General features: G+C 43.8%; 1 protein-coding gene across 1 annotated transcript in view; it reads left to right on the forward strand.

Annotated features, from left to right (window-relative positions):
* Positions 1 to 27588, forward strand: part of tmem8b (transmembrane protein 8B) — an 87555-nt gene that overhangs the window by 56876 nt on the left and 3091 nt on the right. The window contains exons 6-12 of the mRNA XM_028995757.1: positions 9524 to 9903; positions 22150 to 22246; positions 22967 to 23090; positions 24452 to 24594; positions 25491 to 25669; positions 25785 to 25931; positions 26576 to 26692. Of these exons, the coding sequence (XP_028851590.1) occupies positions 9524 to 9903; positions 22150 to 22246; positions 22967 to 23090; positions 24452 to 24594; positions 25491 to 25669; positions 25785 to 25931; positions 26576 to 26692 (1187 nt within the window). The remainder of the gene's footprint in view (positions 1 to 9523; positions 9904 to 22149; positions 22247 to 22966; positions 23091 to 24451; positions 24595 to 25490; positions 25670 to 25784; positions 25932 to 26575; positions 26693 to 27588) is intronic.

Raw genomic sequence — 27588 nt, forward strand, 5'->3', positions numbered from 1 at the left:
TACGCTTTGTGTCTAATAAAGCCCGGACAGAGGCAATTGAATTTTCACTATTGGAAAACTCAAGACACACATGCTTCTAAAGCAATGGGGACCATGCAGATGACACTGCAGCAGAGCTCTTATGTCCTCTATTGGCGTGTGTTGTGAATAAATCATCTCGCTCTTCATCATCTTTCTCCCTTTTCTCGAAATACAGTAAAATGGATTATTAGGCACTTAGAATAACTAAGAGATCATGTTTTATGTGTTTTTTCCTCAAAGGGGAAGCAGCACCATATTTATGCTCACATAAAATAATTAGATAATATCAGATCAGTAAATGGAACTGTGCTTGTTATGATAGCATATTTTATGAATAACCTGCTTCTCCTGGGATTATCGGAAAAGCCAATCAATCAAATCCTCACTCACTCTCTTTCAATAATCACTTCATCCACGTCTGTGTTGTTGGTACTGGAGGCCATCCTGGGTCGCTGGGCTCACCAGTCAGTCAATCAATCAATCAATCAATCAATCAATCGATGAATCTGTATTTGTAAAGGTTTTTACCATTGATATTCGCACAAAACTGAGAGGTGGGGTTCAAGAAGGACCGAGACCCAAGGGTAAAGGGGACCAGCAGAGGTGTGCACCTGTCGTGATGAGGACTTGAGGGAATATCAGTAGTAGAAGTGCAGTCGTTTCTTCTTCAGTATGAGCAGTAGAGTGGCCCTTGGGGCTGACGAGAAGTCAGAGCCTCGTTTCTCGCTGCCTTCATTTGTCTCCTCTAATGGGATCAGGGACTTGTTGCCGTCGCTGTAATAATAAGGACGTAATTGCAAGTCTCGCGGCCCGATATCAGGAGCTGGTAATTGTGTTTTGATTTGAAGCCAAAATGCGCGTGGCGCCATGCAACTCTTCTGTCTGTCTGTCTACCACGGCAGAGCATGGGAATCTGGGTAATGTGCTTAAACAGTTTACAGACCGCAGATTGTGTTTTTTGTTTAGTGAATGTCTGGTGGCTGTGAATGTCACTTGGAGGTGACAGTGAGATGCTGCTCTGAGGCCTCCTGCCTCATCCCTGGACCCCCTGAAGGGAGTTGTGGGAGTCAGCTGAATATGCTGCTTTTCCTTTCTTCCTAAATCCAGCCTGTGTTTTAATATCTGCCATGGCGATTTCCTTCCACTAGTGGCCGCCACTGGGCAACCTGCGCACGGAACATCTGTTCTAAGTTGTGTTGGTGTTGAATCTATTAGATTAGCATGGTTTTCCATCCATTTACAATTACATTTACAGCATTTTTCAGACACCCTTATCTTACAATATACTTACAATCAGTAGTTACAGGGACAGTCCTCCCTGGAGCAACTTAGGGTTATGTGTCTTGCTCAGCGACACAATGGTTGTAAGTGGGAGTGCGTCAATGAGATATAATGCACATTAATAATTCTCTATTATGCTGCTTACACTCTGACATTTGCAGTGTAAATCAACTGTAGTCAGTTCATTATTTCATTCAACTAATGAAATACTTTTGTGTGAATTTATGAACCTTCAGCAGTTTTCTAGTGTTCTGATTTAAATGCCGTATTTAGTGTGTGTGTGCACTCACTAATGTCACACTCATTCTCCAAAGCATACGAATGCTTGAATAAAAGATCTGATAATCTGCAGGTTGGTCTTGGTGGTGGGTGTGGGCCCTAGCGTCTTGTTCCTGTCTTGACTTTATCTCGGTTAAATGGTTTGACTGGAGCAAAACTACTACGTAGACTGAGGGAGGTAAATCAAGCATCTCACCTCAGTTCAGAGACCCCCTGTGTTCCATTTACAGCATTTATCAGACACCCATTTATCAGAGCGACTTACAATCAGTAGTTACAGGGATAGTCCCACCCTGGAGGAACTTAAGTGTCTTGCTCAGGGACACCATGGTAGGAACTGGGATTTGAAGCTGGGTCTTCTGGTTCACAGGCGAGTGTGTTACCCACTAGGCTACTACCACCCCCTTGTCTGGTCAAGCGGCAGGGTTTTGCAGTGTCTATGAACATTGCACAATTGGCTGTGATTTAAGGAGAGCAGGAGATGAGCCCAACTTCCCAATCACTCTGCTGGAGGGGTGGGAAGACTCTTCTACGATGGGCTTTTCATCCTCTGCTGCACTATCCTCCACATACTATATCACTCTCCTGACTGTTGTATCACTTTTTTCCTTTTTATTGCCTGTATCTTTCAAATTTCTTTCCACCTACTGTGTTCTCCATTTCCCCCTTTCCTCTTTTCCCTCTTGGTCACTGAGCAGCTTCTTACTGTTATCTGTTGCCATAGCGATGCACAGTGCATTATGCAGACACTCCCCTGTCTGCCTGTGATATTTCACTTGACCCCAGCCTGGGCTGCTCTCAAACAGGGCCACGGCTGCCCACGGCTCTCTGAAGGAGGCTTCACTTGGCTGAAGGTTCTGGATCTCAGCACCCACAACCCACAGCTGAATTCGAAGCCTCCGGCGCCAGTTCAGGCTAGAGTGGGAGGAAGCTCTGCCACTGTGGACATCTGAATAAATTTCTCCCATTCATTGTTCCACCAAGTTAGTGCGTTCGACTCACCCTGGTCCCTGGGTATCACTGAAATTGCCCAAATTCCCAAAACGGCATCAGCATCAGCAGCGCTTTAACTTTTCCCATTAGAGCTTAATGCAATGAATTAGATTTAGATTATCGTTAGATTAGAGCACGGTGGAGTAGATTTCGTTCATTACGGCACATCAGAATGTTAAAAAAGAAAAAGAGAAAAATACAATACAGGCCAAAAATGTGGACACACCTTCTCATTCAACGTGTTTTCTTTATTTTCATGACCATTTACGTTGGTAGATTCTCACTGAAGGCATCAAAACTATAAATGAACACATGTGGAGTTACGTACTTAACAAAAAAAGGTGAAATAAAAAAGGTGAAAACATGTTTTATATTCTAGTTTCTTTGCTCTGGCTACTGCTTTGCACACTCTTGGCATTCTCTCGATGAGCTTCAAGAGGTCGTCACCTGAAATGCTTTTCCAACAGTCTTGAAGGAGTTCCCAGAGGTGTTTAGCACTTGTTGGCCCCTTTGCCTTCACTCTGCGGTCCAGCTCACCCCAAACCATCTCGATTGGGCTCAGGTCCGGTGACTGTGGAGGCTAGGACATCTGCCGCAGCACTCCATCACTCACCTGTGTTCATTTATATTTTTGATGCCTTCAGTGAAAATCTACCAATGTAAATGGTCATGAAAATAAAGAAAACTTTGAATGAGAAGGTGTGTGCAAACTTTTGGCCTGTACTGTATATATACTAATTCAGCATGTCCCCTGAGCAGCAATATCACAGCAACACCTCCGCACCTCAGTACTCTTCCCTCATCGTCTTTCTAAGCAGACCAAAGATGGTGGGAACTAATCAGTGTCTCTCAATGAACTCCTGAGGACCACAGTGTTCCCAAAACATAAAGATGATATTTAATTATGGTGGTAAATGTGTGACAAAAAAAGTGTGACAAAAGTTTTTTTTAAATTCCATTCTATGTCCTTATTCTGGACCATTGAAACCATTTCTTTCCTTTCTGGACCATTAGTTTCCTGAGGACGCTTTTAATTTCACACTAGCAAACAAACCCAATGATAACACACAGTGTTGTGCTTTGTGGCAGTTTCAAAATATTGCCATTTGTATTTAAAATGTATGCTATGTTGCAGACAAAATCATTTTTACAGTTCATGTCATGTCAATCCTGACTTAACATTAAATATCAGAATGACCTTAAAATGCAGCAAATAAATAAATAAATAAATAAATACAATGAAAGTCTGATTGAGGCTGTGTCCCCTGAGTCCTCTGCATTGACAGGTCTGATGATGTGTGCTTCATTTTTTTATTCAGGGCCAGTGTGTTATGCATGGGATTTAATATGTATTTATTGGCAGTAGTGAAAAGCAAAATGCCCGTGAATCGATCACAGGGCAGCTGAGACAGCAGGATTTGGAGTACGCCATGAGAACAGTGGTGTCTCTGGACTGGTGTCGTTTGAACTTTGGCCGTGACCCGGTCTGAGCTTCATCACATCATCATATGTTCAGCGGCTAATGAGCTTCTCAGCAGCTCCATCGGAAAGTCTGTTTGATTCTACAGCAGCTACAAGCACAGGATCTGTCACAGTTCCATGTTCTGGTCTTGGGGCCCAAGGTGGGGGTGGGGATGAAACGGACTGCTAGACATATCGGAAGGTCAAAAGTTCAGGCGATGTGGAGTGGAACTCCTTATGAAAAATAAATACTGAGCATCCATTCTTCTTTAATCTGCACTTGTTTACCTGCTGCAGATGATATTTCTGCATCGGATGATGCACAGCGAAGGGATGGTGGAAATGGCAGCTCTCTGGAGACGGCTGTCAGTGGCGCCTGGCTGCTTCTCTTCATCTCCACTCCGGAAAAAACGCATCCAGAGGGAGCCGGAGCGTCACAGATCATGGTGTACCCAGAGAAACAGCACATTCCCAACACCATACTGCCACACTGGCAATGGTTAACAGGGACGCTCCGATCAGGGAGCCAATCACTGGAATCAATCGATATCGATCACCATAGAGCACTTGGGTGGAGAGGATTTAAATGGAAACTTCGCCCTGAGCTGTGGACTTGATTCCTTCTATTCCATTCATTCCAGAGTGCAAAAATTCTTACAAGCAATGTAGAAATATTATAATGACTTTTATAATTAACTTCCACGTTCCACTAGTTTTGATGAAGCGTGAGACAATGCTGTTTTTGCACTTGCCTTTGCAGTGTCTCTCCTGCATGTGTTTTTTGTAAACACCCACCCACCTCTGCCTCTGGTTGGCTCACCATGAAGTTTTACTCAACCATTAGCCAATCATCATCGCTTATGTGATTGCATTGCCCCCCCCCCCAAATTTTTTTTTTTTAAATCCTTGCAGCTCCTGTGGCTGCATGTTAATGGTAATGTAATAATGAAAAATGGTGATTTTCTCATCACTGATTATAAAGGGTTTTAATAATTTAAGAAAGAAAAGAAAGGCTGTAGTCATACATTTGTCAAAGCATGTAAACATAATTACATATAACTGCATCGATAGTAAGGTTCTCTTTATAAATATACAAGGAACTGTATATTTTCAGAGAACAGAGATTTGTTTTTGAGTCTCCAAGCATCTGCCAAACCGCAGGCAACAGATCAGACAGCGATGTGATTTGCTGGTACCATCTACATTCAGAAATGCAGCGGCAACTCCTACAGTGTCACACACCTCTTTGGCCTGAATGTGTCTGGGAAATATCTGCTTTTCATGCTCACTATGCTCTTTGTCGTAGTGAACTCTCAAATGAAAGCACATTTTTCTGGCTGAATTTTTAAAATATTTGCTCCTTTATTCATGGTCATTCTGGTAGTAGAAGGGCAAGTCCTCTGGCACCTGGAGTGCTCATGCATCTTTAAAAAAGCGAGTGTCAAAAATTAATCAGTTAAAACATTTGTTAGAAGCTGATGAAAAAAAATCTGCATTACTTACAGAAGGTATATAATGATGCATTCAGACTCCATTAAAATTTTCACTTTTTGTTATATATATGCCTATAATCAAGTTCAGTTTTTTCCTCATTAATGTACACACAGCACCCCATATTGACAGGAAAAAACACAGAATTGTTGACAAAACTGAAACATCACATGGTCCTAAGTATTCGGACCCTTTGATCAGTATTTAGTAGAAGCACCATTTTGTACAGCCGTTAGTCTTTTTGGGAAAGATGCAACACCTGGATTTGGGGATCCTCTGCCATTCTTCCTTGCAGATCCTCTCCAGTTCTGGCAGGTTGGATGGTAAACGTTGGTGTACAGACACTTTTAGGTCTCTCCAGAGATGCTCTATTGGGTTTAAGTCATGGCTCTGGCTGGGCCGTTCAAGCCAATCCTTCATTATTTTAGCTGTGTGCTTAGGGTCATTGTCTTGTTGGAAGGTAAACCTTCAGCCCCGTCTGTGGTCCTGAGAAGGTTTTCATCCAGGATGGTTTCAATGGTCCAGAATAAGGACATAGAATGGAATTAAAAAAAAACTTTTGTCACACTTTTTTTTGTCACACATTTAACACCATAATTAAATATCATCTTTATGTTTTGGGAACACTGTACTTGGCCGCATTCATCTTTCCCTTGATTGCAACAAGTGTCTTTTAGCAAACTTCATGCAGGCTTTCATGTGTCTTGCACTGAGGAGAGGCTTTTGTCAGGTCAGGCTGCCATAAAGCCCCGGCAACTGGCTGCATCTCTGGAGCTCAGCCACAGAGATCTTTGGGTTCTTCTTTATCTCTCTCACCACGGTTCTTCTCCCCCGCTCAGTTTGGACAAACAGCCAGCTTTAGGAAAAGTCATCTCAAACATAACTGTGCTCTAAGGAACCTTAAGTGCAGCAGAATCTTTTTTGTAACCATGGTCAGATCTGTGCCTTGTCACAATTCTGTCTCTTCAGGCAGTTCCTTCAACCTCCTGATTCTCATTTGCTCTGACATGCATTGTGAGCTGTAAGGTCTTATATAGACAGGGGTTTGGCTTTACTAATCAAGTCCAGTCAGTGTAATCAAACACAACTGGACTCAAATGAAGGTGTAGAACCATCTCAAGGATGATCAGGAGAAATGGACAGAACCTGAGTTAAATATATGAGTGTGACAGCAAAGGGTCTGAATATGTAGGACCATGTGATATTTCAGGTTTTCTCTGTTAATGTTCAGTTTTTCTTTCTTCACCCTGAGATTTGTATGAATTCATTATGTAAATCGTCCAAATAATTGATTTGCCAGACCAGATATTGTGTAGTTCCACTCCATCAGTGGCTTCTGTTATCTGAGGACTTATAATCACGGGAGAAGAGGGGCTTGATATAATCAGACTGACGTTTCTCGTAAAACAATGACAGTGCCAGCATGTTAATTAAGAACCCAAGAACCCAAAGCACGTTAATCATGATCCTTGCAGCAAGGGAACCTTGTTCTCGGTGTCCTCAGAGACACAGGATATTTTCATTTCTGCAGATCAGACACTGGGCCATGGGCCGAGGTTCCAGAGGTCTGGATCAACATCTCAGGCCTTTTAATCAGTTAAGGACAGCATGGGAACAGGAGATAATGAAGAGTGTGAAGGCATGACGGACGGAAGAGGGACGACAGGAAGCGGATTTTCCACTTCTTCCTGCTAGTGACCCCATTATCAGCCATTCATTTTTCACCCTCATTTACATGCTAATGAATGTTTGATTTCTGTATCTCCCTCCTTTCAGTCCATCACATACCCAGGTATAGCATGCATGATATATAATGATATTAAATAAACATAAATCAAAAACTTTTATTATGCTAACTTTTAAAAAATTGAAAGGACGGAGGGACCTTTACAACACCTGCTGTCTGCACAGAGGGCCCATCACACCCACATCCAGAAGGTGCGACAGGATTATCTACATCCTGTCTGGTTAAGTAGACTGAGGGACAGTGACTTCCCAAAGGGCATCAGATTGAACCAATCACTGTCGTGTTAACACCAATGTCCTTTTCTGTCACCATTTCCAGTTACAAAAGACTACTGCCAGGTCACCATCATTATAAAGCAGAGGGCAACATGCAGCACTGCTGATGAACAGTATTCCACACAAGTAAAAATAACAGTGAACTCACAAAGTGTCATCTCAGCCATAATCATGTACTGTATGTAGCAATTTTGCACACTTCTGAAAAAATGACAAAACCTTGATATGATTGATATGAATGAACATTTTTGGTATATTTTATAATACTAAAAGCTGAAGGGGCATGCTGATTGCATGCCTCATTAGTGAGGTAGAAATGTCATAAATGTATACGAGTGGGGTGACAGTGACAATAAGGAAAGATCTAAGAAAAAGTCTTAACCTGTCATAATTTAGTCATCTTATGTGCATATAACTATATACTGAAGCTCAAGACCTGCTTTCTGAGATGTAGACGTATCTTGGCCAAACTGCTCGATGATCGATATTAATTAAGTGATATCTCATGTAAATCTTTATATTGTTCTGATTTTGTTTTCATGTTAAAAATCTATGACTTTACAGTGAAATATCTCTAATTGTATTTATATTGGACTGCATGGTCATTAAGGATAGTGAGTGCATTTATATTGTATGTATATTTTTAAGAAGATGTATTAAATATGCCATTATCTTAAAACCTGAGGTCTAAGAAATTGTGGGACAGCATTTTTTTATCAGAACCGTCAAATATGTAGTTTTCAATTAAAACAAACAAAAAAATCTATTCATTTGTCTCGACACCAAGGAAGGGGAGGACCCAGGCGCAGGTGCTTAAACAAAACCAGTTTATTGTAATGAAGGACAAACTAACATATAGGGCTCTACATGGGGCAACTGGAAGAGGAGACAGGGAAAGGAAAGGTTACACTCACTCACACTGCACGAACTCGCGCACACACACTCCACCCACATAGACACCCCAGAGTCACACTGGCTCCGTCAAAACTCGTGGGTGAGGGCCGCCCAGGGTCTGCCCTGCGGCGGAGCCAGCCCACTGACCACACGCACAATAAACCCTCAACAACACCACATACTCGCACCACGCAGACACCCAGCGATGGACAGATTGCAAATACCGGACCCAGAACCCTGTTGCAGGGATTCCTTTAAAGGAGGGAATCCAGCTGAGGAAATCGCGCGCAGCCTGGGAGGATCGTTACATCATTGGTTGATTGAAATTCCTTTGTTTGCCTACCATTAGCATACAGACCAAGAAAAAACGAATTCTGGACCCTGGCAGACAATCTCATAAAACATTACTCAGAAGGTGGCGGTCAAAGTCTGTTCATGACCCCTGTACACATGTGTCTGTAGTCCGGGTGTCTGGGAAGGTAAAACCAACTCAAAAAAAATTGTTTCCAGAATGTGAAGGAGTCGCATCAAGCCAGCCGGCCAATAAATTGCTGTTATGCTCTCCATTAATCGCTTATTTGCAGCTGGCCTGAGACTGTTCCAGAAATTCAGTTCAGTGTACGACTGCATCTTCAGATTATCAGGGCATCTCCACAAGTAGGATGTGGAGGGTTCGTTTACGCGGGAAACCGCCACAGTCAGGAACGATGGCCCTGTTAAGAGAGGCAGTTCTGTCGGAGGATCTGGTGCAGGGTGGATTACTACTCCACTATAGGATGGGCATGTGGTGCTGCTGCTCTTGACATGATGTCCTCTCAACTGCTGCTAAGGGCACTTCAAACACGAGCACCGGCTCCCCTGCAGTCATGCAGCCTGATATCTTGACAGGCGCGTGTGCAGCAAGAATAAACCCAAGAGGTCCGTTCTGCTTTAGAACATTTCAAAAACACCTTGCTGGATTTTGGTTGATGACAGGGATGCGTTTGTCCTTAGAATGACCCCTCACTGCCTGTCACAATGAATGTGTTGCATGCACAGTTCTCCTCAAACCCTAAAACTCCTCTGAATTTCCTCTGCACAGATTGCTCCAAGCCCGCCACGTCCAAGGGCTCGTCTGCCATGAACATGCCCCAGTCATTCGGCACGGCCATGGGCTTCTCCCTGTCCGAGGCGCTGCCTGCTGCCAACCTGCCCAGCCTCTTGCAGAACGGCTCCGAGCACAGACTCGCCCCTGCGTCCGAGGACAGCATCACCTACCTGGCCCCCACGCCCGACCCCAACAAGTGCTGGCCCATCAGGCCCACTCTGCGCAACGAGCTGGACACCTTCTCTGTCCACTTCTACATCTTCTTCGGCCCTAACATCTCCATCCCCCCAGACAGGGCAGCTGTGTTTGCCATCAACCTCATGCCAGTCCTGGACAGCGGAGGAGTCCTCAACATGGAGCTTAAGCTCAATGTGGTGAGTCCATCTGTTCAGCGCATTACACACACACACACAAACATTGTAAGTAGTCATATGTATGCTATCTGATATCCACAGCTATCCAGAATAAAGCCGATTTAGAAATGTAAGAATTAATTTTGTACAAAAATTGTCCCTGGGGGCATGTTTGTTCTCAGGCTGGTGCTGACAGGTCAGGTTTGTGTGGCTGTACCATTTCAGAGGGAAGTTAAGTTAAACACAGACATCGGTGGCACATCTAATGTGCTGCAAAGTGCAGTTCTCAGCGGCAAGCCTCCAATTGGGAGCTGTGAAAGCGCAGATAACGCTCATTTCCCACGGGTGAAACACGCCGTTCCCTGTTCCCTATCAACAAGATGATCCTGTCAGACATGACTGTAATTCTCAGCCAGCATTTTCATTACGAACGCAGAAAAGGCAGATAATCTTCTTTAATGTTCTTTAAAGGAGACTTGCGGTGTCTAAGGAAACCACATGGTGCTTTTATTACAGCATCCCACCGCTCTCATTGCACCGCCAAGACATCCATCAAACCCCACAAAGAACGTCCGGCAGGTTCTTAGACTGATTACCAAATAGTCATGTCTGTGATCAGTTCTTTTAACCCTGGGAGCTGGCGGCACATGGTGTCCTCATGGAAAAATTGGTGGAATTCATGTCCCTTAGGCATTGATCCAACCTCTTTAAAATCTCTTGAGCCCATCAGAACTGGTGCCGATCCAGGAGAACCATACTCTGGCAAGTTCTCATGTTCCTTCTAATAATTAGAAAATGTTTGTCCTGTAAAGCTAAATGCAGAACTTGAAATTAATTCGCTGAATTTGGTAATTTTTATGTAAATTTCATAAATTGGAAAAAAATGTCAGTGTGCCTAATTAAAGTCAACACCAACAAGTGAACAGTATTTAATGGACCACCATCTACAACATTTTTTCTTCTCCCCATATTCTACTGTATTTAAGACATTATATCACTATGTTACATGCAGCCAGACTGGCAAAACTGTCATCTGTGCTTATTCTCCTCGACCTCTCTGCAGCATTTGACACCGTTAACCACAAGACTCTCTTGTCAATCCTGAAGAGGCTTGGAATTCAGGGCTCAGCATGGCAGTGGTTTGCTTCCTACCTTGATGAGCGATCTTACCAAGTGACTTGGAAAGGATCCACCTCTGCCTCACATAGACTCTCCACTGGTGTCCCTCAAGGCTCGGTGCTAGGTCCTCTCCTTTTCTCCCTCTACACGAGATCACTTGGTGAGGTCATTTCCTCAAATGGATTTTCCTACCACTGCTATGCTGACGACACACAACTCCTCTTCTCATTTCCTCCCTCTGATCTACATGCTGCTTCCAAAATCTCTGCATGTCTAACAGACATCTCGGCTTGGAGTGCAGCCCATCACCTCCAACTCAATCTCACCAAAACTGAACTAATATTCATTCCAGCAGATTCTTCACTACATCAGGATATTGCTATTTACCTAGACAACTCGCAGCTCTCTCCTTCTGCAACAGCCCACAACCTTGGAGTAACAATAGAGAACCAACTCTCCTTCCCGACTCACATCAACAATCTTTCCTGCTCATGTAGATTCCTTCTCTACAATATCAGACGAATCCGGCTTTATCTGTCAACCCAGGCCACCCAGATACTGGTTCAGTCCTTAGTAATCTCACGACTGGATTACTGCAACTCCCTTCTAGCTGATCTACCACTATGTACCATCCGACCTCTACAACTCATACAAAATGCAGCAGCAAGACTGATCTTTAATCTTCCCCAATTTTCCCACACCACCCCTCTGCTACGCTCCCTCCACTGGCTCCCAGTAGCTGCACGCATCAGGTTCAAAATACTGATGCTGGCCTACAAAGCCAAACATGGAGTAGCACCATCCTACCTCACAGTCCTTATTACACCTCGCATTGCACCTCGTATACTCCGAGCCCCCAGTTCTGCTCGCCTGGTCCCCCCATCTCTGAAGGTAAAAGGAAGCTCAAGACCTTTCTCTTTAAAGAATATTTAGATGAACTTGTAACTTTTCTTATTGTCTAACTTGTGTACAGAATCTACAACAGAGTGAATAAAAATATTGTATTCATAGTTGGGGGTCCTAATGAACCGGAATTGATCTCTTCATCGATGGTAACTTGAATGCACGTTGTAAGTCGCTCTGGATAAGGGCGTCTGCCAAATGCCGTAAATGTTACATATTGTGTTACATGAACATGTGCAATATTTAGATATTGTTAAATGCCTACAAAAGTTTATGTTCGTGTCAGGATTGACTGCAGCTGGGCTCATCACCTGTACCCAATCCTGACAATGCATAAGATCCGGAGATTTACGCCCCTTAGGAAGCTCTGGCATTTTCGTGAACTCGGTCATGAACTTGACTTCTGTTAGTGAATGTGTTTATGTTTTGAGTTCTGGCAATTGGCACACAACCTGGTTTGTTTACGTTGATCCCCCTTTATTTCCCGTTCAACGGCCATTGTGCCGTTGTTTATTTGTGTTTATTGTTTATTTTATAATAAAACTCCCTTCCCAGCATGTCCTGCCTCTGCGCTTCTCTCCCCCATCAGCACACAAGCGTGACAGTTCGGTATATCTTCTATGCCTAAATACATCTTTATCATTATAAAGTTAACCTTTATCATATCATAAAGTTAACATTTTGCTTATGCGCATTGTGCATTGTGAAGACTGTCTTTTTTAGAAAAAAAATATTTCCCAATATATATTAAAAAGATTTCATGCGGGCCAAATGTTTAAAGTCATTGCCATGGAGGGGGTTATAACAGGCTAGAAATTGGGACATGAGCGGCTAGGAGCAGGTTTTCTATGACACATTAAATTGCTGCAGCTCCATATGTCACAGGTGCCATTACAGCACAGAACACTTTGCTTTCCCTTTCAGAGGATTTTAGTCCCTTTGAAAGCTGAACAGATGTGAAAATTGGATACAAGAAGTCAGAGGGAGCAAAAAGCATAATGGCAATTTTATGGGGGAAATAACTGAATTAAAGGCACATTGACCTGCACAGAAAATTAAAATGTTATACTTTTTGAGAAGTGAAAACGAAGTACTGCCATGTACTGCCATTTGAAACTCCTCTCACAAGCTTGGCGTCTGATGTAGATCAGGTGCCAGGTGGACCTGGTGGTTCTCAAAGAAATGTATGCAGTGGTTCACACAGTGGTCAACATGCTGCAGATGGATTAGTTAACTTAATAATAAGAAATAATTTCAAAATGTTTCAAATCAGTATAATTAATGTCAATTCTGAAGTTTAATTTGAATCAATTATCTGATTCCCCATGATGTAAGATTTATCACATAAACATGATACTTACTGTATTTCAAATGGTCCATGATACAAAGTTCGACCACTACAGAATGATGGGAATGTGTGTTATGAACTGTCTGTTCATTTGAGGATTATTGTAAGTATTTCTAGAAACCGTTTTGGAACTCTTTGTTACCTCAAGTTCCAAGAAAAAACCTTGTGACATTTAGATGATTGCCTGTTTAAAACTGGTTGAAAATATTTAATCCTGTGAGTAATTGTAGCCCAGTGTTCAAACAATTCTACAAATACATGGTGACATTAGACAAAGTTCCTCCTGGACCATAGTTCAAGATCTGTTCTAAGTGTGGTATAATGCTGACACCCCTGCTGGGGAGTTACAGTCACTTATTGAGTAATGATTACAATTTTAGTTGTAAAAAGTAATGATTACAATTTTAGTTGATCTTAAAATCGAATGCAAAACCTTGCCATGTTTAATAGTGGTGGTGTAGCGAGAATCATGGGCATGGTATTTGTGTCAGCCAGTCAGCACGCAGTGCCTGCTGACTAAAGAAAATCCCTCTGACACGGATGTTGTTAGTACTGGTCACATTGTTGCTGGTCAAACCTGTCCTATTGTTAGTCAGTGTCCATCATTATAACGTAAAGGGACTTGCGCTGGTGGGTGACTTTACATTCAATAAAACAAATTTACACACAGCATTGATTTTAGCATCTCATATAAAAATTTACATTCAATAAAAGTTTTTTTTTTGTTTATTGTACACTTTAATGAATCACTGAAATAAATTTACAAGCTATGCATCATACGGAAAGAATAGATGGTATAGTCTGTAAGGCTGTTTGCTGATCGCTTATTTACCACGCAAGCTAGACCCTAACTGAGCCTGACAAAAAAATTGATGGTCGGGTCAGGTTGGGTTCGGGCCAAGATGTATATATCTACTGTGAACCAGAACAACCAACAAACAAACCATAAACTTCCTCACATAATTCAATAATTCTGAATGTGAAATACTTGATCTTATAAAAATGCTGAGACTTTAAAACTGCAAGATTTTACAGTAAAATGAGTCCTGAAGTCTGACCTTGTGGTGGCTGTTATTATTTTACCTTTATTAAATTATTATATAAATGTTTAGTAAACTGCCAAGTTACAAAATTTCAAAATGGTAAACAGTTAAGAACATTCATTCATAAAATTATTAGCATTACTTTTATATAGTAATTGAGAATATGGAATTACACTTCTATTACATTTTGAATGGTGTAACTTATAGTTAAAAAAAAAAAAAGTGAAGTCATTGTCACTTTGTCATCTGCATTTAACCCATCACCCTGAGTGAGCAGTGGGCAGCCATGACAGGCGCCCGGGGAGCAGTGTGTGGGGACGGTGCTTTGCTCAGTGGCACCTTGGTGGATCGGGATTTGAACCGGCAACCTTCTGATTACGCTGCCGCTTCCTCAACCACTAGCCCACCCATACCCCATTACATTTCTAATAATCTTCCCAACACTAGCTGACACAAAGATGACCAGTGTGACCACGAGTCCTCCATCAGTTCTTTCTAAACCCATGTTCATCATCATTTCACTGCAGTGGGTGAAAGCTGAAGTTAGAGGATAAATGAAGATCAGCATATGAATGAATGGAATGTAACTTCAGAGGCATCAATAACTACCCAGATGGGGTTCTGTGTGTTCCCTGTTCACACTCCGTCCTCCCATGAAATGTTCTGCTGCTCTTTAATTAATGGCCACCGGCATCCATTAGAAGTCAGATTGCTTTGGTCTGGAAAAGGCAATTACCTGCCTCTAATGAGCCACGGTGGAGGAGCATAAATGTGGACAAGTCAAGCGTCTGGCCTCACACCGGACTCAGCGACATTTCAAATGACAGCTTCCAACTCTTCAGATCGGCAGCTGCAGTAAAAAGCTTTTCTAGCCAGAATCGATGGGCCAATTTAAAGGAGGGGGAGGGGCATTAATTCCTCATTTGATAGAAGTGGCACAACTGCAGGATTATAATGCTGTCCTGATTTGCTTGCCTGTTGCCGTAACCACTCCGGGGGTTATGTTATCGGAGGTAATCCTCCTATTTACTCTGAGTCTTTTCCAGCCCCTCATTCCAGAGTTTTAGTACTGTGCCACATGTTTAACGTCCAAAAAAAAGGCCTTCAACAGATGCCTGTAGAGGTCACCATTTTGTTTTGGGCATCTTTTTAAGGCTGAAGCTGCTATTGGTGGCAAAGGGTGGAAGTTGAAAAATGTTTTGGTATCACACACATACACACACACACACACACACACACACACACACCTCAGAACCTCGCCTGCACAGAGCAGAGCAGCCAGGGTCAGCTGGAGTCAGCCAGCATCCGCAGTGGATCCAGCCCTAGGCAAAGACTCGGCATCTCTGGCTTGTTTAACCTCCTGTATCAAATAGCATTCACTTTTGTGACTGTAAACAGAGCGCTTAGCCTTGACTCCCTGGTCTCCTTCCACACTGATGCCAACATTCGGGACCCCTTCCAACAAAGGTCAGGTCCACGTGTCGACCAAATCAGAACAAAATAAATATAATTTATAGCACCTTATAACACGTTATCTTTACAAACAATATGATCTCATATACACTGGGTACGGAAATTATTCAGACCCCCTCAAATTTTTCACTCTGTTATATTGCAGCCATTTGCTAAAATAAGTAAATTGTTTTCCTCATTAATGTGAACACACAGCACCCCATATTGACAGAAAACACAGAGTTGTTGACATTTTTGCACATTTATAATCAAAGAAAAACTGAAATATCCTGTATCAGACCCTTTGCACAGTATTTAGTAGAAGCGCCCTTTTGGTCTAATACAGCCATGAGTCTTTTAGGGAAAGGCTGCACAACAACCTACTAGTGTCCTTCTATCGAGCTACAATCATAAGAGCACACCATCCCCATGTGGTATGCTGGTTGTACAGTAACCAATCACAAGAGACTCCAGAGGGTCACCTAAACAGCAGAGAAGGTGATCGGCTGCCCACTCCCCTCCCTCAACTCCATTGCCAGATCTAGGTGTCTCTCCAGAGCCAGAGCACCACCTTTTCAACATACTGCCCTCTGGTAGGTGTGAAGGTGTAGAATTAACAGATTGAAGAACAGCTTCTACTCAGGGGCAGTGAGAACTCTCAATGCATTGTATCACTTACATTCTCCCATACAGAAGAACGAGAAAGAAAAAGAAAGTGAACTGATTGTCATTGTGATACACTACAGCACAGTACATGGTGACACAACAAAATGTGTCCTCTGCTTTTAACCCATCACCTTTGGTGAGCAGTGGGCAGCCATGACAGGCGCCCGGGGAGCAGAGTGTGGGGACGGTGCTTTGCTCAGTGGCACCTCAGTGGCAACTTGATGGATCGGGATTCGAACCGGCAGCATTCTAATTACAGGCCGGTCTAAGACCATATGCGATGTCTTGGCAAATGTTTCACTCATCCTTACCAACCATAGCCCTACGTGCCTAATGTATTATTGTCACGATCCTAGCTCCAACCCCCTGCTTATGAGCACGCAGGCGACCACCCGGAAGCAGGCACGGGTGAGGTCAGCATGGACCCTAACATTTCCGGTCGCCATTTTGACTCCTAACCCATTCATCATGATAAATTAATTCTCGTTGTTTGCTAGCTGATATACCCATGCCTCAAGCCAAGCCCTTTTCTGAAAATGTTTGCTCTTGACACCAATGTTATCGTTTCTCCACCTGAACCCTGATGATCCTCCTGAATGCTCTTTGTGTACCTTGACACCCGCCAGTGTTGACCACACCCAAATATCTGTATCCAGATGCCACATTCTTCTTTAAGCCAGTCACGATAAGATCAGAACCCGTTAAGTCCTACGGATCGCCGTGGCTCCTTTCACGTCTGCTCGCCAACCCAAGTGCTCCTGTTCTTCCAGTGACTTTAATTTAATTAATAAATAATTGTTTAAATCCTGTTTTGATGTCTGCGAATGCCTCTTCTGGCTCTCATTTTATTATATTTATAATGCTGTTGAATATCTCATGTATTGTTTTGTACGGTCTGTACATGTGTTTTTATATTGTGTTTTTATATCTTGTACTGACACTTGGCACTTTTCTTGCACCTTCACACCCCTACAACACAGAAAACCTGATAACCTTAGGGCGTAGGGTCCTTATCCAACCTTCTCAGAAGGTGATTCAGGTGGAGGCAGTGGCAGTTTGGGGAGTGGGGGATATAAAATCCTCCCCCTGTGGTGCGCTGAGAGGTTCCTGTTAAAATCTGAGGTCAAGGTTGAGTCAGAGCTACCATCAAGACTTAAGTGATTGCTGCAGGGCCCGAAGACATCCTGCTCCCCTAGACAATTATGTCCTTCGGCGTGAGGTCAACAAGAAAATGGCCTTTCGAGAGACCCTCCTCACACGGATTAGTCACCACGGGGGACATCATTTAGTGTTCATTTACCACACATTGCAGCATCATGCTGATTTAACCAGAGATAAAGTGCCTCTTTTTTTATGATTATGACTATAAAGTTATTCTGTCGTCAGCATGAACATGAATTGATTTTGTTCCAAGGGTCATCTGGTTTGTCCTTTTCATTCTGGTAATGTATCATTGAAGCTCATACGGACGCAATCTTTCTACCAAACTACCAGCAAATTTGGCCCTAATGCAGACGATTATATTGAAAGTGAAAGTGAAGTTATTGTCATTGTCAAACACTGCAGCACAGTGTGTGTGCAGAAATGTGTCCTCTGCTTTTAACCATCACCCTTGGTGAGCAGTGAGTGTGGGGACGGTGCTTTGATCAGTGGCACCTCAGTGGCACCTTGGCGGATCAGGATCCGAACCTTCTGATTACGGTGCTGCTTCCTTAACCACTAGGCCACCATTGCCCCTAATAATATTATATTATTAGGAACTAAGGAACAGAAGGAACTATGCTTTTAAGTACATCCCCTGCATTTAACCCATCCCCTGAGGGAGCAGTGAGATTTGGGGCCATGACAGGTGCCCGGGGAGCAGTGTGCAGGTTCGGGATTTGAACCAGCAACCCTCCGATTATGGGTCTGTTTCCTTAACGACTAGGTCAACAACTGCCCCAGTCAATGGCCTGTTCACAGCTTCTGTTGCTGTCATTGCATCTGTTAGAGTGAGATCTAATTTTCACACAGCTGACAAAAAAAGGGTAATATGGATTCAGAAGACAGACGCCATAAATGGTCTGACATAATTTTTTTTTCTAAAGCGCAGCTTGAATGACGTCCAAAACGCAGCCCTCGGCAAACTCGGTTAGTCAGCAGTTATTGTGGGTGGAAGTACTCGCCAGATTGGGTCTTGGTCCAGGGCCAGCTTAGAACAGGTGCTTGGCAGACCTGAAGGTTTCAGCGGAGCTCTGAGAATAATGAAACAGCATTAGAAACAGCAGACGACTGTTACAGTTATTAATCCAAACATGCACATTAATGGACAGGAGCTGATTGGAAGGTTGAGTACATTTGTGCCGCAGTATGGGCTCCATTTAGGCCCGAAGACACTCATCCACGCCAAATAATGGACGGTTATTCAGCATCTTTTAAGTACCAGGTAGGAAATTGGTGCGACCAATTGGTAAGGACCAGATAGAGCAATCAGCAGCGGTCATGAATAGAATGAAGAACGTTTGTTAAAGTGCTTGGGATTTTGGTATCTCAGGCTGGTTTATGTAATTTCATACTTCTTGGCATCATGACCAAGAAGGGAATGGAAATGACTGACACCGAGGGTAGGAAGGGGTACTCACCTGGGCTGGTGAGTCAAGTGGCGGAAGAGTTGCTGCAGTTTTGTAAAATACTGTCTGTTTTAAAAACTGGTGTCTGTACCTTATTCTAGCATTGAGACCTGCTTGTTCGAGCTGGATAGATCTGACCCAGTTTTCTGCGCTGTGGTTTACCGTCCACCGAAATATAACAAGGATTTTATCAACGACTTTTCAGTCTTTCTATCTGAAAATGTGCCGAAATATGATAGCTTTTTTCAATTGTTGGGTATTTTGACATTCATATTTGCTGCCCCACCAAGCCCCTTGCTAGAGACTTTTTGGAGCTAATGGACTCGTTTAACCTGATGCAATCCATCTCATCCTACTCATACGAGGGCACTCATATGGGGCATTTTCAATCTTATTTTATCATACGGGCTATCTGTGTCTGATATTAAACTGTGTGACGCTGTATTCTCTGATCACAGGCCTATTTTATGTGAGATCTCTGTTCCCTGTCAAACCCCTAAGCTGAGTGTTCCACTGTGTCGTCGGTGTGTCTCTGTTGGTTTTAAGTATGTAAAGTTATTTTCATCACTCTCTAGCTGTCAGAATACTGAAGAGCTGACCTTACTCTTTCTATCTGCTTGTGAAGACATCTTAGACACTGCGGCCCCTTATAAAAACCCTACGCCCTAAGGTTAAATCCGAACCATGGCTTAATGGCATCACTCATTCAGCGAGACGTGAATGCAGGAAGGCTGAGCGCATGTGAAAAAAGAATTGACTGCAGGTGACTTTAGACATTCTATAGGAAGAACTGAACATGTGCCAGGAAACTGTCAAAACGGAAAAAGTTTCAATTTCTCTGATATTATTTCTAACTATTGTCACAAGCCTGGAATTCTTTTCCATACCATCAATGCTGCTCTTAATGGCACTCATGTTAAATATAAATATAATAGTAAAAAATATTAGCACTGTAATTACACCGCCTTTTTTATCAACCTATTTGCTCCATCCTCATGCCCAGCATCCTTCAGTCAGTTTGAGCCATTGTCTCTGTCCATCATTGAGGATGTGATTTCAAATTTGAAATTATCACCTGGTCTTACAGATGTCGTCCCATCATGATGCATTACAGATACTTTTATGGATCTAGGTCCCTGCATTCAGAAATTGCTTAATAGTAGTCTTACTACATCCTACAACCTACTTCAAACAGGCTCTAATGCAACCAATGATCAAAAAACCTAATCTAGACACCTCAAATCTGAAAAATTTTAGACCAATTTCTAAACTCTCATTTATCTCAAAGCTCCTAGAAAAACTGGTCCTGTCCCAGATCCCCTCCTATTTGGAGAAGCACAAGATCCTTGAACGTTTGCAGTCAGGTTTTAAAGGCCTCCATAACATGGAGACTGCCTTTTTGAAGGTTCATAACGATCTTTTATTAGCTGCTGATTCTGGTGATCATGCCATCCTCATACTACTGGACCTTACAGCAGCATTATTATATGGTCGCCCATAGTATATTAATTTTCCGACTGGAGCATTGTGTGGGTATTAAAGGGACTGAACTAGAGTTGTTTAGATCCTACCTCTCTGACAGAAGTTCTTATATCAACATTGGTGAATGTACATCTTCCAGGGCTCCTGTTCACTATGGGGTCCCCCAGGGCTCTGTACTTGGCCCTTTGCGGTTTTCCTTATACACACTCCTACTAGGAACCATTTTAAGAAAATATGATATTTCATTTCATTTTATTTTTATGTCAATGATATGCAAATCTACCTGCCCTTAAAACAGACACATAGCCGCTTTTTAAAACAATGACTTGACTGCCTGGATGACATCAAAGAATGGATGGCTTTGAACTTTTTACATTTTAATGAAAGCAAAACAGAGGTTTTAATTTTAATTTTAAAGCCCAAAGCCACCAGCTAATGCCCTAAATTGGACCTCGGTTCCCTAGAATCCTACACTAAGTCCTCGGTATGGAACCTGGGTGTAATAATGGATGGTGAATTTAAAATGGACTAGCCGATATGTTCTGTAGTCAAGTCAAGTTTTATTCATCTGAGACTTTTAGCTAAAGTTAAGACCTTTTTACATTTTAATGATTTTGAGATGGTCATACAAAATGTTATTACATCGCGGCTTGACTATTGGAAATAGTCCACGTTCCCCGATCTCTCCTAGAGCAGAAAGGTGAAGAAACCTTCACAATTGCTGCCCCCTGCCTGTCGAACCAGCTACCACTTGACATTAAAATTGCCCCTACAACCTCTGCTTTTAAATCCTGGCTCATCTGTCCTCTTCAGCCCTCCCTAACTTTTACATTATAAAGGTCTATTCATATTATTATACTTTTAGGTCATTTTCTTCAGGTCCCCCCCTGAAACAATTGACTTATTTTATTTATTTATTCCTATTTGTTGCTTCTACTGTCTATGTATTTTACTGTTTTCTTATGTATATGTCTTTGGTGCAGTGAAACTGCTGTTAAAGTGCTTTAGAAATAAAGTAGACTTGACTTGACTTGAGTTGAAACTAGCCTCACGGAACTCCAGGCAGCTGGACACCCAGTCAAAATAAACCCCTCTGTAAAAAGATCTGTAACTTTGTATGAAACCCTAGTACAAGTCAGCGAGGCTCTCGAAAGGATGCAGAGACCTTGCCACCCAATCAAGAGGAGATTGTTTTGTCCGGCTCTGTAATGAGACTGTTGCTTCACAGGCCCATCCATTATGAAATCCACTCTTTAGCACCCAAAGCCCTCTACTCGGCTCCATGCGAGTGCCAAGGAGGAGTCAAAGCATCCCGTCGGCTGATCTTTGTCCAGCTCCGCTGTGTGAGCGTGTGTGTGTTTGTTTGTAGGTGTGTGTGGTGAATCTGTGCACCGTAAGTGCCTCTAATTTGTCAGGTGTCCTGGATTCACTCATGCACTCGAGAGGGCTCAATAATGCATGGTCCAGGGGAGCTGGAGGATGAACGTCTGTATTTTCAGATGTCTGCGGCCAGAAGAGGGGGGCGGGGCTCTGCTTTTTAAAGGGTTACTGACTCCCAGATGGGGCTGTTTCAAGCTGCCTCTGCCGTCACTCTGCCCTGACTCCATCCTTTTGTTGTTTTTCTTTTTCTTCCATTCCCCCACAGTCCTCGGTGAAAGGAGAAAATGTCATGGTCTTCGGATGCCTCAATCATGGGATGCCTCTCTCTCTGCCTGAGAACGCCTCTGTCAGATGTGAATCAGGTGAGGGGACCTGCTCCACCCCGCTCACCGTCTGGCCTTGACAGCAGGCTGGTGATAAAAGACAAATGCAACAGGAAGGCAGGCGCATACGAGGCGGCCGATAGTGCAATATTACAGTGTGGGCCGCAGTGGAGGGGGCGCATTCCGGAGGAAAAAATGACACTCTGCATGGGGGTGACTCACAGAGCACCACTACCGAGGGTCCTGGGGGGGTGGGGCAATAACCTCAGCACGGATAAGAAAGGGGAAAAAAGACTGATCACATGCACTGTGTTCAGGGCAAACAGATAAAAACATAATTCATGTTATAAAAAGTGTGTAGAGCCAGGTGTCAAGGTGAGAAGCCAAGCTTCAACTTCAAAGCACCCTCTGAAATCACCTGCCATTATTTGGTTTATTGAAAATCTCACCATTAGAAAAAATCTTTCCCCATAAGATATAATTTCTTCTTTACAGAATCTTCTGGAGGTTGTTGAAGTGCTTGCAGCCACACTGGGTACCGAAAGGACAAAAGAGATGGAGACATGAATAGCAATGAAGGAGTGGGAGGAAATAGAGTAGCGTGGAGTTGAAAGAGTGGATAGAGAAGGATTTGGTTGAGTTATGGCATACTGCTCTGTGCGTTCGACACAACTGTCTCATTGACAGTCGGTTCGTTTCTCTCTCGGTCTCTCTCTCTCTCTCTCTCTCTCTCTCTCTCTCTCGGCTCATCGTGTTCAGAGTCGGTGCAGGGGTTTCTGCTGACCGTCAACACCACGTCCAACGTCACCAAGCTGAGGATCCCGTATCCACAGACCGGCACCTGGTACCTCAGCCTGCATTCGCTGTGTGCTACCGAACATGGGTGAGTTCTGATTCGACAGTCATAAGCAGTAGGGTTCATGTTACATGACAAGAGAGACAAAGGCAGAAAGACCAGAATTATTCATGTTTAATATTTACATCATGCAAATCTGGAAGTGTGCCCTCTAGTGGAAACCTATAGTAACACAAACATGTACATATTGTCACAGTATGAAACAATCAACAAAAGATTATTAAAACCGATAACTAAAATAATATTAACAACACACTGGCAACGTATATTAGCTTGTAATTTTGATTGTATGTATTTACCATAACATTTTAGTAAATAATGGTAAATAGTGTAGGGCCCATGGAAGTGAAAGTGAAGTGATTGTCACATGTGATACATGTGATACATTTGTCCTCTGCATTTAACCCTGAGTGAGCAGTGAGCAGCCATGACAGGCGCCCGGGGAGCAGTGTGTGGGGACGGTGCTTTGCTCAGTGGCACCTCAGTGGTACCTTGGCAGATCAGGATTCGAACCAGCAACCTTCTGATTACGGGGCCGCTTCCTTAACCACTAGGCCAAAAATGTTCCTTAACCACTGCCCAAAAAATGAAAAAAAAAAATCTAAAAAGTGACTGACACTGTGAAACACTGCAGCACAGTGCACAGAGCACACAACAAAACGTGTGCTCCGCATTTAACCCATCACCCGTAGTGAGCAGTGGGCAGCCATGAGAGACAGCCGGGGAGCAGTGTGTGGGGACGGTACCTTGCTCAAGGGGACCTCAGTGGCACCTTAGTGGTTCAGGATTTTTAACCTGCAACCTTACGATTCACTGATGCATGTAGTTACACTATAATGACAACATGAAGATGCAAAATATTAAATGGTAGTTACTCAGTCCTGATTTGTTTATGGGCAAATTTCCACAGCAGGAAGTTATAATCAGTGAGACATCATCATTATTTTGTGTAGCTGCAGGAATTCACCAGCCTTCCTGTCCTGACTGAAGATGAGTCTAGTGTGCTGTTCTCTACACTCGACAGTTGAAAAATGCACTCATGTGTTATTATTATTATTATTAACGTATCTACCTGCCATAAATGTAAATGAATGTAAATTTTCTCCTTTGATGTGTCCTTGTGGGCTTTGAAAGGTAATGAATTTCCGAGGGAGCACGTTTGAGAGTACAGAATAAACACAGCAAAGGTGGTGACACATGCAGACACTGTACAGCTGGAGAATACAGATGCAGAGATGCCGTTCGGAGGGGGCTGCCGCTTGGCTGTGAAATATATGCGCCATCTACAGCGGGGAGCTCCAGCGGCTCCTTCTGTTCCTCCACAGAGGCCGGTCTTACCTTCCCATTTCTTCTGGTTTTGTGTCTTTATACTTATATTCACGTTCCAGGTTGGAGACGTGCGGCAACGTCACGGCTGAGGTTTACCTGCGCTCCTACCTGACGCCCTGCATCAACGATTGTGGCACCTACGGCCAATGCAAACTCCTGCGCACCAACAACTACCTGTACTCCGCCTGCGAGTGCAAAGCAGGTGACACCAAGTCTCACGGGCCATCACAATTAATACATGAAGGTCTTAATTAGGGGTGGTAGTGGCCTACGAACCAGAAAGTCTCAAAGGACCTCAAAGTCTCGGGTTCAGACCCCACTTACTACCATTGTGTCCCTGAGCAAGACTCTGAGTGTCTCCAGGGGACTGTCCCTGGAACTACTGGTCGCTGCTCACGTTTGAACTTAGTAATGAACCGATGCGGTAGCTGTGCTGTCATGAACTTGCCCGAATTGCTCCTGGGGTTTCAGCACATGTTCAAATCCACCATCAGCACTCGGGGGTTTGTGCGATGGCAATCACCGTGATATCGGCACTCTTCAGCCGCCGCTTAGCATGTACGCGCATGTTAACTGGTTCAATTACATGGGTGTCAATCACTTCCTGTGCGCAAGAGATCACCAATCACGCGTTCCCTCAATTAACGGATGCGATAACGTCAGAACGCGCGCTAATCTGCGCCTCAATTATACCTCGATTAACGAGGGCTCAACCCTACCCCTCTACATCCTCTGGAACTCGTGCCATTTACATACAAATTTGTCTCTTAAATGAGGACAGCTGCTCTTTGTTCAGGTTTTTTTTTTTTGGAGGGGAGGATTCTTTCTTCTCTGGAAATGTTGGATTTATCATAACCAATTATTCCTCAATCAGGGCTTATTCTTGTGCCATGAGCTTCCTTCATGGTGGAGGGTGTTTATAAGTCAGCGCTAATTAACGGGAGTAATTGAAGGGATCTCTTATAAGAGGTGCGCTGTGTTTATTTCCCTCCCTGTGCTTACAGTCTGCAGCTATGAAGATGCTCACCACAATATTGTGTGTAATGTGATTATTCATGTATTTGTGTGTGTGTGTGTGTGTGTGTGTTATACACTCAGGCTGGGATGGATGGGGCTGCACGGACAACTCAGAGGCATATTCCTACGGTTTCCAGCTCCTCTCCACCCTCTTGCTGTGCCTCAGTAACCTGATGTTTGTGCCTCCTGTGGCCATCGCCATTCGCAGCCACTATCTGCTGGAGGCATCAGTCTACATCTTCACCATGTTCTTCTCCACGGTGAGGGTCACGCTGCACCCTCAGTGCATGGCAAAGAAACGCAGAGCCACACTTTTATTTTTTCCCTGTATAAATGAAGCAATAAAATCACTAATAACACATCTCTCTCTCTCAGTTCTACCATGCCTGCGACCAGCCGGGCATCGTGGTCTTCTGCATCATGGAGTATGATGTCCTGCAATTCTGTGACTTCCTGGGATCGCTCATGTCCGTCTGGGTGACTGTCATCGCTATGGCGCGCCTCAAGTCAATCATCAAACAGGTTAGGCCTTCACTTCCTGGTTCTGCAGCCTTTCTGGAGTAGAAGCTCTGTTTATAGTTTGCTGTTTCATGGTGGTTAGGTGTGCTTTTTTTTTTCTTGTCCAGCGGAGGTGGTTCAAGCAGCCCAAATTCTTTTAATCTCAGAAAAGGGTTCTTTTCTGAACCCTCAAAATTCCCCAGACAGACAGAGGAAAAGAGACACAGAGGCAGGGAGACGGACAGACATGCAGGCAGACAGAGAGGGAGGCAGATCAGCCCTGACAGTGTCCCTCTCTCTGTTTTGCTGAGCATTACAGTTTGCAACTTCAAATCAAGTCATTTGTCAGGCTGGTGGGGGGCTGAGTGTCCTCAAGGGTTATTGTCGTTATTATTTCTATACCTGCTCTGTATGTGTGTGTTCAGAGGGTAAAAAGTCTGCCTGCCTTGGTCCTTTAATAATTTATAATGCCGTTAAATGACGTTATAATGCCGTGTGTGTATGTGTATGCATGCACGGCATGTGTTTGATGTGAGTGTTTGTGTGTGTTAGCAGCTCCATTAATCCCTGCTATAGCCTCTTCACCCACACTGCTGTGTGTGTAATTGGGGGTGCCAGACCCCCCTCTCCCAGTGGCCTCCCCTCTCTGACCCTCCGCCTCCCCGCAGGTGCTGTACCTCCTGGGCGCCATGTCCCTCTCCATGGCCCTGCAGCTGGACCGCCACGGCCTGTGGAACCTGCTGGGGCCCAGCCTGTTCGCTCTGGGCATCATGGCCGTCGCCTGGGTGAGCTTCGGTAGCGGACGAGTCGAGTTCAGCTGCACTGAAGGAGCCGATCTAAAGAATCCTGTTCTCTGAGACCCGGTGGGAGAGTTAAGCGCCAATAACCAAAGCTTTTTACAGTCCATAAAAAGGCTTTTATTCGGCATGAGGTGTGAAAAAAACAGACCTTCATTTAGAAACAGGGTACAGACGGTAAGAGCAAAAGCTGACCCCACCTTGACCCCGCTGTACCAGCGCTACAGAAGTACTTTTATTATGAGTGATTCTTGCTTTTAAGCGCGTGCCCCGCTCCTCGAAAACACACGGGCCTTCGCTGCGACACGGCGCTTTTATCTCGCCGTTGCACATTAGCATTGCAGGGCATTAAAAGTTCCTTTATCCTGTAGGTATTAGTCACGGCCCATGGTTCCATTACCAGTCAGCTTGTTCTTTTGCTAAACTCTCTCCCATGCCATAATGTGTTTCCTGAAGTGAGGAGATAAAAATATAATAGTGTCTGAGGGCAAAGGCGCTCTCTCTCTCTCTCTCTCGCGCTCTCCGAAATCGGGTTTGGGGAAAAGTTTGTCACTGTCCTCGGAAAGATGCCGCCGAGTATTATGGGACAGGAGACGGACCTTAATGCATCACATTGGAGGTATGACAATGAAAGAAACCAAGAAACCAACACACTCCTCTGAGTGTGTGCAGACAGGAACAAGTGCTAGGTACCTGTGTCTCGGTGAGGAGGAACTAACTACCCACTCAGCACTTTCTGTTGGTGTGTAATTGTTTCTGAAACCTAGATGAACAAAGATTTAAAAAGGGAGGGGCCTATAGGCATGATCAAAACCATATTCGCTGACCTCTTGTTATGTTACCCTTCACTACTTATTTGATGTATGTGAGTTTCTTTCCTGAAG

Source organism: Denticeps clupeoides, chromosome 11 (assembly GCF_900700375.1).
Source record: "Denticeps clupeoides chromosome 11, fDenClu1.1, whole genome shotgun sequence".
NCBI classification, from domain to species: Eukaryota; Metazoa; Chordata; class Actinopteri; order Clupeiformes; family Denticipitidae; genus Denticeps; species Denticeps clupeoides.